At 35.7% G+C, this 12,556-nt stretch overlaps 1 protein-coding gene across 1 annotated transcript in view; it reads right to left on the bottom strand.

Moving 5' to 3' along the window:
* CFAP61 (cilia and flagella associated protein 61) overlaps positions 1 to 12,556 on the bottom strand; it is a 4,145,169-nt gene that overhangs the window by 2,204,191 nt on the left and 1,928,422 nt on the right. Inside the window, exon 13 of the mRNA XM_044057082.1 lies at positions 10,075 to 10,214. Coding sequence (XP_043913017.1) covers positions 10,075 to 10,214 — 140 coding nt within the window. The remainder of the gene's footprint in view (positions 1 to 10,074; positions 10,215 to 12,556) is intronic.

The raw sequence follows: 12,556 nt of genomic DNA, 5'->3' as shown, positions 1-12,556 counted from the left end.
TATAATCATCCCAAATGGAAAACTTGGAGAACATGGAAAAAAATAACAGTCAAAGAGTGGACAAATTAGACCGCCTCTGTATTAAACATCATCATCAGGCATATGTCTCCTATGTGCATACTGATACTTGTGTATCTTTTTGTATGGACTTCTATAAGTTTTTCCCAAACAGAAAGTGCAACAGTGGGAACACTGTACCATATAAATAGCTCTATGTGGACTACCAGTTGCACCTGGTTACAGCATTATAGGTCTGGTTATTATCAAGGCAAGTGAAATTGTCCCTGCCACTGACTGTCTGGCAGTTAGCACAGAGGGTTAAGGCTTTAAGGTGTTAATGAGCTGTATCCTGTATGCAGGGTTTGATTCCCTCAGACTTCATTAGGCTAGAGTGAGACTTTTTGAGAATGTCATTTAATCAGCAGTGTCCTGATGCAATTGGGAAATTAGAGCTTGGTCATTGACAGCTAAAGGAATGGATATGCTCTTTTGTCACATATAGTCCCTGATGTTGCTGAGTATCTTGTTAACTAATAAAAGGTGGTCCCTTAGGATAATGTGGAGGGTGTTGTTCCCCAGGATGACCTTTGTATTCATTTCAAGGATGTGCCTAATTTGTCTGGAAATCAAAACTGTGGATTATCATCATAGCTCACCCTCGCTTTAATGCCCTGTTAGCACCATTGCCAACCAACGTATGGAGGCTGCCATCCTTCCAATTGTTCTTGTCTTATGGGAATGAACCAAAGAGGTCAATTTTGAATGTTTTTTATTGGCAGAGAGTAGTTCTGGAGTGGATAAGGTGATCATAAGTCCCTAGACATTGATGGCATTTGCTATGTTATGCCTAGGATGCATGCAGCATGTATACAGGCAGTTATTTGCCACAGTGAGCTCTTGGTGGCGGCAAGTTCTACCAAGTTTCTTGTCTAGTGCCTTGTACAAAAACACAGCCTTTTCAGAGTCTCTGTGCAACGCAAATTTCAAAAACTCTGTTGAGTTGCTAATATACTCAAAGAAGGTCCCCAGCTCTTCATTATCATGCTTTCAGATGAAAACAATTGTCAATAAAGTAATGCTATCCTATGGTCCACTACAGAACTGGGAGCTCAAGATTAGGATATAAGCAAGGAGAGTAATTCATACTTGCACAGCTATAATCCCCATGCATGTTATCATCACCCCAATAATTACCTAGTCTTGTCTTAAAATTGTCCACTGTGTCAAAGACTTTAACCTTACCCATTAGCTTATTTCAATGTTTAACTACGATGTTGCAAAACAAATTACTTGTAATTTTATTTATTTTGCATGGTTTCAGAAAACTTTTAAATCCATATACCATAGAGATTTGTAAAACTAGGCATTCAAAAATAAATGGAACATTGTTACAGATGAACACCATAATTTTATATCCCCTCCATCTCCAATAGGGCAATGCTTTTACAGTTTTAATATTGACTCTATCTAAATAAGACATACTACCAATGGAATCAGTCCTTTTAGGAAAACAATTTTGAATCTGTCCTAAAGCCAAACTAAAAGATTTGGATTTCCTAAACCAGAGTGGGCACGCATAATCTATCATACTGACAATGCACCCCTAACAGTTGACCCAGTAGTCAGTGATTTGAGGGATAAACATAGACAGTAATCTAGTCTTTGAGCATCACATGTCTACAGTAGTAAAGAAATCATTCTATGTTGTAAAACTTATACACAAAGGTACTAGGTCCAAGGACGCCAATGTTCCACTGTATTCAGCATTCATCAGACCTGTCATTAAATACAATGCTCCCTTCGGCATATGCCTAATCAGGCACACACAACAATTGGAATGTCCACATAGGATCCTCACAAAAAGAATATAGGCCATAAGTAACATATCCTACACTGACCACCTCCAGGCTCTATCCCTGTATTCTGTCTCCTACAGGCTAATGAGGGGCGATCTATGCCTGGCATACAAGGCATTGTCGGATTCTGCCCTGATGGATGTGCTGTATATCCACAAAACAAACACACGAATTACTCATTCTAAAGACTTAAATAGTATATATAATAAATAGGACCTGCTGGACAGACAGGTATGTATCCCAGAGACTCGCAAGGACAGTTAGACTAGTACTAACCTATGAACCTATGAACCTACCCCTTCTGGGGAACAGGCTCTATATCCATGTGAAGCAGAGTTCCTCCCTAACTCAAATCAAGTGCAACTTGGACAACTGAATGGGGAAAAGGAAATGTATCTCTGGTTTGGCACCTATGTCATTAACAGACACAGGCAGTTTGTACATGGTTCCTCCACCAAGCCTCTGCTTTTAAATGTTTCATCTCCCTAGCCACTGCTTACACTTAACACTTGTCAGAGATATGGGATGTATGGCTAGGCTTAAAAATGCCCTAGTGGTAGTTAGTCCAGCACAAACCTATAAACAAGACTGCCTTGAGACAGAAGAAGATTATTTCCCCTTACAATAATAAAACAGCTATGTTTTTATAATTTTGTGAAAACGGAGATAATGGAGTATATTTTAGAATATAAAAAAATTTATATTAAACATAATTTGTCAAAGGACAAATGGCAAATATCAATGTCCAGATATTCTACCATAATTATTAAACCAGCTGATAAAATTGGAAATATTGCAGTAATATCAAAGGATAAATATATTAGTGTATTTTTAGATTTGCTTAATAGTAGAGAAGAATATTCTTTGGTAGTGGGTAATCCATTAAATGAAGTACAACAACATCTTATTAAATTGGTTTAGAATTTAGTGGGAAAGAATCTAGTATCTGATATGGTTAGTACATTAAATCTTTTGAACCCTAGATTACCAGATTCATAAAAACAGTTTAAATCCTTCTTGGAGGCCCATAGTTTCACAAGTGTGTGTGTGTGTGGGGGGGGGGGGATGATTTGTTTTTTATAGCAAAGGGAGATCCAGTTGATTTCTTAAGGTATTTTTGAAAGGTTACAGAAAGATAATGGTTTTGGCTTGTCCTTCACATGAAATATACAAACATTATTATTAATATTTATTACTTACATCTTAACATTTATGTGACTGAAGGTAAGATTTGTACTACTTTATTTAGAATATCATCCTCAGCAAATACTTTCTTACATGAGAATAGTGCCTAACCAGCCTACTGGATTCAGTCTTTACCATATTGTGATTCTTTTATGGCCAAAACTTTATGTTCAAACGAAAATGAATTTGAGAAAGTAGCGGAGGAGGTGGCACATAGGTTTTTGAGGAGGAGTTATTGAGAAGAACAACTAAACTCATCTTAGGATAGACTGATAAAAATGGAACAGAGGGGGTCGAAATTTTGGACCCAGAAAACTGGCTTTGAGTCAGTCCCTTGATGAAGTATACTTTGTTACCAGATATGCTCCTTTTATAGAAAGGGATTGTAGTATTTTGAAAAAAAATATTGGTATCTTATTAGTTCAGATAAAATTTTATCTAACTTACAATGAAAAATGTCATATAGAAATTCCCCTAGTACAGCTGATAGAATAGTAAATAGCTACTTTTCAGGGCAGGAAACAGTGCAGTTAAAGTGCAAATGGTGTTCTATCTGTAATTACTTAGACCATAAGTTAGGAGTTTATGTTAATAATGTAGTTCTTGTATTTTGTGATAATAAAATTTTTTTACCAAGAAACAGGGGTGCATTGTTTGTTTGTCCTTTTCATTTTAACATGATCTTTTTTTTTTTTATTTAGTATATGTTGGCTTCTATTTTATTTTAAATCTACACCAGATAAAGCTCGAGGTTTTTGTACCTAATTTGATAAAGTCTGTAGTTACAGATGAAGGTGCTTACCACTGACTGCAAATCCATCAATTGTAAATACTGGTCAGGTCATGTTTTTTTAAACATCTTTATCACTTGTGACATAGGCACATTTACACTTATATAAAAGTAATCAAACTGTATTAACAAGTTAAAATTAACAATCATTATGCTTCACACACACACACACACACACATAGATATATATATATATATATATATATATATATATATATATATAATATAATATAACCTAAGCAACATTACATACATTATTTATTTCTTGCCCCTTTTTAAATAAGAAACATCTTTTTTAATCTTTGTAGTTCAACAGTCTTTTCCAGAGTGTCAGGGCATTACAGCTTTGTTTGTTTCAGTTTTGGACTTCTTATAAATCTTACCAATGTATTTCTTCCTCTGTACCAGCCAAGTGATTTCCATGCCACCTGCTATATTGACGCCCCCCCCTTTCTTTACTTTCTCTGTTGATTCTTTTGCCTTTGCCAAACACTTTAAAATGCCACAGTCCAGCTGATCCACTTACCCAAAACATTACTACTCCGTTATCTCCTTAAACAACTTATGTATATATATATATATATATATATATATATATATATATATATATATATATATATATATGGGTCTAGTTTAAAACATTGAAATTTCATAACATTGAAATTCAAAACACTGAGACCATAACATCGAAATCCCAAAACAATGAAAACTCAGAACACTGAAAGTGTGGATCATAACATTGAAAAATACAACGCACATGTAAGTAACATCCCCTCCACCTATAACACCACCAAATTAACAAACACAATTTTACTACATTTCTGAAGGGGGGGCAAGCCTCCCTGCACCCCCATGTGGGGAGCTGTGCCTGCCACCCACCCCCCCGTAAATTAAATATACCAATTCCAAGATTGCACTACAGTGGAAAAAAAGTTAATTTCCTGACCTCACTGTGTCACAATCACCATACAGAATGTAAACAATGTCTAAATCACTTACCTGTATGCCCTAAAAACACCTATAGATTGGCAAAATAAACACTTTTTCCCCTACTCACTTCTCCCAGCACTTCTCAAAACACTAACTTAACTTCCATGAAAGCAACACATCCATATGTTTACGTTCTGTACGATGATCATGTTACAGTGGGGTTAGGAAATTAACTTTTTTCCACTGTAGTACGATCGTGAAGTTGGTATATTGGTATATTTAATTTACGGGGGGGTGTGGGGTTGCAAGAAACACAGTAAAATGTGTGTTTGTTAGTTTGGTGTTGTTATAGCTGGAGGGGATATTATTTACATGGGTGTTGCAGTTTTCAATCTTATAAAGCAAAGTTTCAGTGTTCTGAGGTTTTGTTGTTTTGGGTTTTCAGTGTTTTGCATTTTCGATGTTATGGTCTCAATGTTTTGAATTTCAATGTTATGAAATTTCAATGTTTTAAAGTAGACCCATATATAAATATATATATATATATATATATATATATATATATATTTTTTTTTTTTTATTTTATTTTTTTTTAAATATTCACACTGGTGGCCTTAGGTCTCTTCCTTTAGCTCTCACAGTCTACATATATATCATGTCTTTTCCAGACTAGTGCTGTTTTGTCCTGTCCTGTTTGCCTCCTTAATTTTTTATATAGGATCTTCTTCTTTTTCCCTCAATGGTTAATCCAAGTATTGTTGTTGTTATCTTCCAGATGACTCATGGACTGCATCCCACAAAAGACTACAGAGTCATAAATGTAGCATAATAAATATAACAAGCAGCCATGCAAAAGCTTACAGACCCAAACATCTTAACTCAGTGTAAGGGGAGTTTACTTGTTCATTTTTATATGTAGTCTTAGTCATGGTCTGTTCAAAATGTCTCCTCTCTGCTTGGTCTGTACTTAATAGTCTGCTGTTGGCTCTTCTGCAGCACTAGAATCAAAGATAGCCTCCACTAACCCTATGCACCTTAAGTTTTTCTCCCTTCCACTCCCCTCTGTAATTAATGACCTAAGCCCTGTTCTACCTGGCAGCCTGCACTTTCTAAATTGCCCTTTTCAGATGTTGCATTAGTGAATCTCTCTTTTTTCTGTATAGGCAGTTCTGTGCTGGCTTTCCTTTTCCATTCTTTTTATGCCCTGAAGATTTGCTTAAAACTAATGAACAAAACAACTTATATTTTGCTAAGGAAAATGTTTTTTTTTTCTTGCACAGATGTTGCTCTCTCTCTCTGTATATATATATATATATATATATATATATATATATATATATATATATATATATATATATATATATATATATATATATTGCAGCATGCTAAGTCTATAAATAGGCTAGTGCATTTTGTTGAAGTTTATATTCTAGGAACATTCTCCCAGATAACAAGGAATTCTCTGTATATCTAGCTAATAATGAGGCAATAAATGATCATTGATGCTATCTAAGAAAAAGACAGAGTAGCCTTCTAGAGCAAAACCAAGACGTATGTTCCTCATCTGAGCAATAGGAAAAAGGAAGACCCTGGAGATATTGACTCACCAGCCCAGATGGGACAAGATATGGAGATAAAGTAGATGAAGTAACACTGGTGCAGAGGTGGAGTTCTGCACTGGTTGAGGCCTATAGACATAGATTTTAAATACAGCATGCTGGATGGAAGGCTGTGAGTGCAGTCTTCTGATCAGTATCCCATCATCACTCTGGTATATTTATATCCTATAATTGGTGTTTTTTCAGCTTAAGGGTTTATAAAATGTATCAAAAGAAGAGATATTGGTGCTTTCAATTCCCATTCTGCAAAGTATGTGAAAAAGTGTGATCATGGTGGCTAAGCCTTTAAATATATATAACATTGTGAATAGGATCAGGTTCATATCATTTTTGATTAACAAGTGCTGTGTACTGGTTCGCATAGGGGAGCAGTGGTTAGCATAGCTGTCTCAAAGTATTCAGTTTTCCACCTTGGCTCCAGGATGGCGTGACTTCAATGTAGTCTATATGCAGTCATTATATCATCTTCAGCATTTGCCAAACACTCTGGTCTCCTTCCATGTTCCAAAGACATAACATAGGTGAACAGGAAATCCTTCAAATTGCTTGAAGGTGTGTGTATGTTATTTGTATGTGATGTGGGTGTGTGTGTGCTCACATGCACATCTTGCAATGGGTTCACATCCCATCCAGTATTAAACCAGTGCATGCTGGAATAGGTTCTAGCTCTGACCAAAGATCTTCAAATGAAAGAAAAAAAGAATGATTAAATTAATCTTGTATACTGTAGCTCAGCGAATACTACTGTTATATAACTCCTCATCTGGAGTATGGTGTTGTTCTAAAAAGGTTATTTTGCATAGCTTACATATATTTATATGGATTTTCTGTGTTTCTATTGTGTGTAGAAAGTTATTCCAATATAATAAGCATCAATGTATCCCCTGTCTTGAAAGACCTTTTAGGTACTTTTAATATTTGCTCAGTGGAAGTCTCCAAATTTTTGGGTATATGTTCAGTCATCGAATGGAAAATGGATCAAATGGCATGTTTCCCTGAATATGCTGTTCATTGAGCTGTTCAAGTAAGATCACATTATAGTTGATATGAAGAAATTTGCCCTTTCCCCACTGTAGTGTAATCTCAGAGTTGATACATATAATTAGTAGGGGAATTCCCACATGTGGATTTTCCCTGAATGGCATTTTTGATGTAATGCCATTTGGTGATTTTTTTCATTCGATGACTGAACATATAGACTCCAAGTTTTTATTTGGTTAATGCCTAGTTAGTAATTCTGTCAAGTTATACCATAATTTTTGTGTAATAGTCTAACTACAAAGGTGAGATGGTAGGATTTAATATTTATTTTTTTAGATTCATCCACGCTAATCTACCCAGATTCATACAGTGGTATAAACCAGCAATGAATCTTGTGCTATTAATTATTCAGTTTTATAACCACATTCTTACTAAGGTTGCCCATTACCAAAATTCTGCATGGTAGCTTGACAGAATGTCTTATTTTTAGTGTGAGATCCTCAGTTCTTTCTTAATAGGGTTAGTGTTTGTTTAAATTTTTTATTATTATTCAGTCATTTGTGTTTATTACCTGTACTTGGATGGTCATCTCTTTCCTGTGTAACATGGGATTTCTTTCAAGTTCAGAAATCATTACACTTTTGTGATTAGGTGAATATTTTTATTTAATATTTTACAATATTCTACAGTTTTAATATGTTTTTAGTGTTTGCTAGTAAGAGGGTAAAGGCTGTGATTATATACCGTATGTATACTGATTTCAGACTTCTGTGTGCGGGGGGGGGGGGGGTACACCAGTCACTGTTTATCTACATTTTTATATGCTGGTTTTCTTCCTTAGTATATTGCTTATTGCAATTATTATTGTTAGATTTAAGGATATTGCCAGTATTTTTGGGTGGCTAATTTGTGGTGCTTAGGCATCTAACTGTAGGGTAGTTGTGTTCAGTGTAAACTAGGTTCTACCAGGAATGATAAGGAAAGATGCTTTCGGTATTGACGAATGCTTAATTATGCAGGTGGACTGGTGACAATCTTTGTGTTTATTATACCCCTTAATTTAGGTAAAAAAAGGTTAGAATATATGCGTATGTGTCAGAAAAATATAAATGTTATATGTGGGTGTGTATAAATAACACACACACATATATATATATATATATATATATATATATATATATCTATGAGGATTTCTTTGTTTGTGTCTTTCGGCTTTTCCCAGTTAGGGTTCGCCACAGCAGAACTCCGGTCCGCTAATGATTGGTAGTGGATTTTTATGTACCGGGTTACCAGCCCTGACGCAAAACCTTCAACAAAGGCACGTCATTCATGTATGCCTCCACACAGAAGATGCTCTAGCTGAGAATCGAATGGGACAACGTCTTGCCATGAGGTGACAATGCTACCGCAGCACCACCACCGCAGTCCATATATATCTATGAGGATATCATCAAAAAATCAACATTCAGAATACTGACCATTAAAAGAATGATCATCTAAAATCTAAAAAGATCCATACCCCCTTCTAATTACATATACCAACTGTGCACCAGGATATCATACAAAATGCTGGAGGCTAAAACGCCATTGAAAACATTTGCTCATGAGTGTATACTGTTATTTACAGCCTGAAAAAAACATTTGCTCGTGAGCGATCAATATTTCAGACTGTAACTATATATATAATGTTTATTTTTATGTTTTTTTATTGAAGTTTCGAACTTTCAAAACTTTGATGTTATGGTTTCTTTGGAAGCTAGACCATAGGTCGAAACCATAACATCAAAGTTTTGAAAGTTCAATTCTTCAATAAAAAGCATAAAAAATAAAAAAAAATTTACGCTTATGCAGGGGGTAAGCCCCCCCCTGAACCCTCCACACCCCATGCTAATTAAACATACCAACTCCAAGATCGCACTACAGTGAAGAGAATGGTAAATTTCCCATTCCATGTTGTACTGCAATCTCCATTTAAACCTCTCAAAGTTTTAAAACTTCGCTATTATAGTCTCGAACTTATGAAGTTCAAAGGTTTGAAACTTCAAGCTTCCAAAGTAGACCTATATACACAGTGGCATAGGGAGTACTGAATTTGGAAAGCTCAATGTTTATTTTAGTGTTGTGTCATACATTTGGTTGGCATTGTATGTCTTGGAAGGAACATGCAGAGTTTCTCAGTCACAGGCTAGCAGGCAAGCAGGCAGTCTAGAAGATGTTCCTGAAACCTGGAAGAGGGATAGAAATTATTGTCCTACAAAGGAGTAACTACTGAATTTATCCCTACCTGCTATGGCAAAATTTGTTGAAAGGAAAATACTGCTGTGCTTAAGTATTGTTTGTTTTACTGTCCAAATTAGGAAGAAGATCAATATGAAGGAATACTGAAATTGTACTGAAAGGAAAACAAAATTCCACAATGAACAAAACTTTGTAAAAAATCTATGTTTTGGATTTTAGAGACTTGTATTTGTTGAAAGAGACTAGTATTCTATACATAAAATTTACACACAGACAGACACAGACACACACACATACACAGACACACACACACACACACACACACACACACACACACACACACACACACACACACACACACACACACACACACACACACTTTATCTATTTATATCTTGAAAAACACCAGTTATAAAAGTGATTGTAAAACACACATAGATAAACTTAATATTCATAAGAACAATACTATACTTACTGCAGTAGTCCAGAACGATGGAAGACATAAAGTTCTTGAGATAAGGTACTGCAGCTTCGTGGACCAACTCTGACAAAAGTCTGTAACAATGGAAACTCAGGAACAAGGCGGGGAACTGTAATAATGCAGAAATCTTTTTCCTACAAAATAAAATTGAGAAAATATAAACTAATATGCAAGTGGGGACACTAACGAATAAAAGTAAATACATGAAATAATGGAGTAATAGACCACTACAGGCAGAAAGTAAAAATATATATATATATATATATATATATATATATATATATATATATATATATAATATACATATATATATATATATATATATATATATATATATATGTGTGTGTGTGTGTGTGTGTCAATGTATGTATGTATATACATTCTAACTCATCCATGAAGTTCTACATAGTACAAACCTGTCAGCAGCACAATAACAACTTAATACTAATTTTAAATGTTTTTCTAATCATGAATGGCTTCATGGGGACAGACATGCAGACATGATCTTGTATTCATAGGAAACAACATCCAAGAAAGGTGGAGGGGTTGCTATCCTATATAAACCTAGCTTACAATTAACCACTCATAACTGCAAACCACCTTTAGACTCCAATGCAGAAATTCTTATCTCCAAACTTCTTCTTAACAATGCCAAATCCATCTATATTATCTGTATATATCTACCTCCTGGTAATAACACAGCAACAATGGAAAATCTACTTTGCTGTCTTTCCCAAAACCTGCCTCAAGAAACCATTATCCTAGGTGACACAAATATTGACTGGACCAGCTTCTGCAGCAGCCTCCCTTCAAGCCATATTAACCTATATGGGTATTCCCAAACCATTACCTCCCCTACCAGGATAAATAAATCTAACAAGAAATCAAGCTTATTAGACTGGATCCTCATTAACCATCATCCTCACATTTATGACTCAGGAACCCTCCCTGATGATTTAAGTGACCACTCTCTTACCTATATCATCAAACATAAAATCGACTTTCCCTCCCCAACATCCATTAAAAACATCAGGTCTAAAAAGTACTTTAACCCTGAACTTTTCCAGATGGAATTAAGAGCATGCAAATGGTCACCCTTAAAAAACCTTCCTTTAGATGAAGCCGTTAGTTACTTTAACTCCAACTTCCTTGCCATCCTCAACCACCATGCCCCAACCAGACTAACTAGAACTAAAACCAAACATGCTCCATGGCTCTCTAAAGAAACCAAACATAAAATCAATGTTAGAAACAAACATTGGGAGAAATGGAGGAAAACAAAAAACCCTATAGACCAACAAACATTTAGACAACTAAGAAATGAAACTAAGAAAGTTATAATATCTGACAAAAAAACTACTACCTCCAATCCCAACAAGCTAGTCAAAACAAGCCACAGAAATTTTGGTCTAGTATCATCCAACTACTCCATCCAGGGCAATCCACTACTTCAAACCCTCAAAACACTGAACACAAAACACCAATGAATACAGCTAATGCTTTTAATACCTTTTTTACTGATGCTATACAAACACTAGCTAGTCAACTATCACCTAACAACTTCACTCTACCTTCCAATGAATCAACCTCACCCCCTACTTTTCATTTTCAACCCATCCCAACATCATATATTCTAACCCTTCTACAGAAACTGAAACCATGCTCCCCCTCAGAAGACCAACTACCTGCTGAATTCCTACAACAATCCGCCAAAGCTATTGCCTATCCCATTTCTATCCTGATCAATAGAACTATTACTGAAAGTTTTATCCCCAGTTTATGGAAAATTTCCCATATTATGCCCCTCCACAAAGGAGGACAATCCACTGAGCTCTCCAATTACCGCCCCATTGCCCTCCTCTCACCTCTGGCAAAGATCATGGAAAAATGCATTCATAGACAATTACTTAACCATCTAATACAAAATAACTTACTAGCCAACTGTCAGCATGGTTTTAGACCTTCACATAGCACTACTACTGCCCTTCTTTCCTTCACAGATTGTATCAACAAAAACCGCAATGTAAACAAACTCTCTTCAGCCCTATTTCTTGACCTGTCTAAAGCTTTTGACATGGTAAATCACCAAATGCTCATCATAATACTGAAATCCCTGTCTCTTGATACATCCTCCATAAAGTGGTTCCAGTCCTACCTTGATAAAAGACAACAGGCCGTACTTTGGCACAAGTCTCTCTCTACTCACCTGCCCGTCAGCCTCAGTGTCCCTCAAGGGTCCATCCTTGGACCTCTACTTTTTTCCATATTCATCAATGACCTTCACCTAGCCATCCCCCAAGCTACATGCATACAATATGCGGATGACTCTACACTGATATGCTCAGCCCCCTCCTCTTCTGAACTTCTCTATCTTCACCAACAAGTATTTAACACAGTTGAGCAATGATTCACACATAAAGGCCTTCTCTTAAACCCCAAAAAGACTAAACAACTCCTTTTCTCTCCTACTAAGAAA

Source organism: Protopterus annectens, chromosome 1.part2 (genome assembly GCF_019279795.1).
Source record: "Protopterus annectens isolate FY-2018-M chromosome 1.part2, PAN1.0, whole genome shotgun sequence".
Lineage (NCBI taxonomy): Eukaryota > Metazoa > Chordata > Ceratodontiformes > Protopteridae > Protopterus > Protopterus annectens.
Note: the sequence above shows the minus strand (reverse complement) of the source record. Positions and strands in the feature narration are given on the sequence as shown.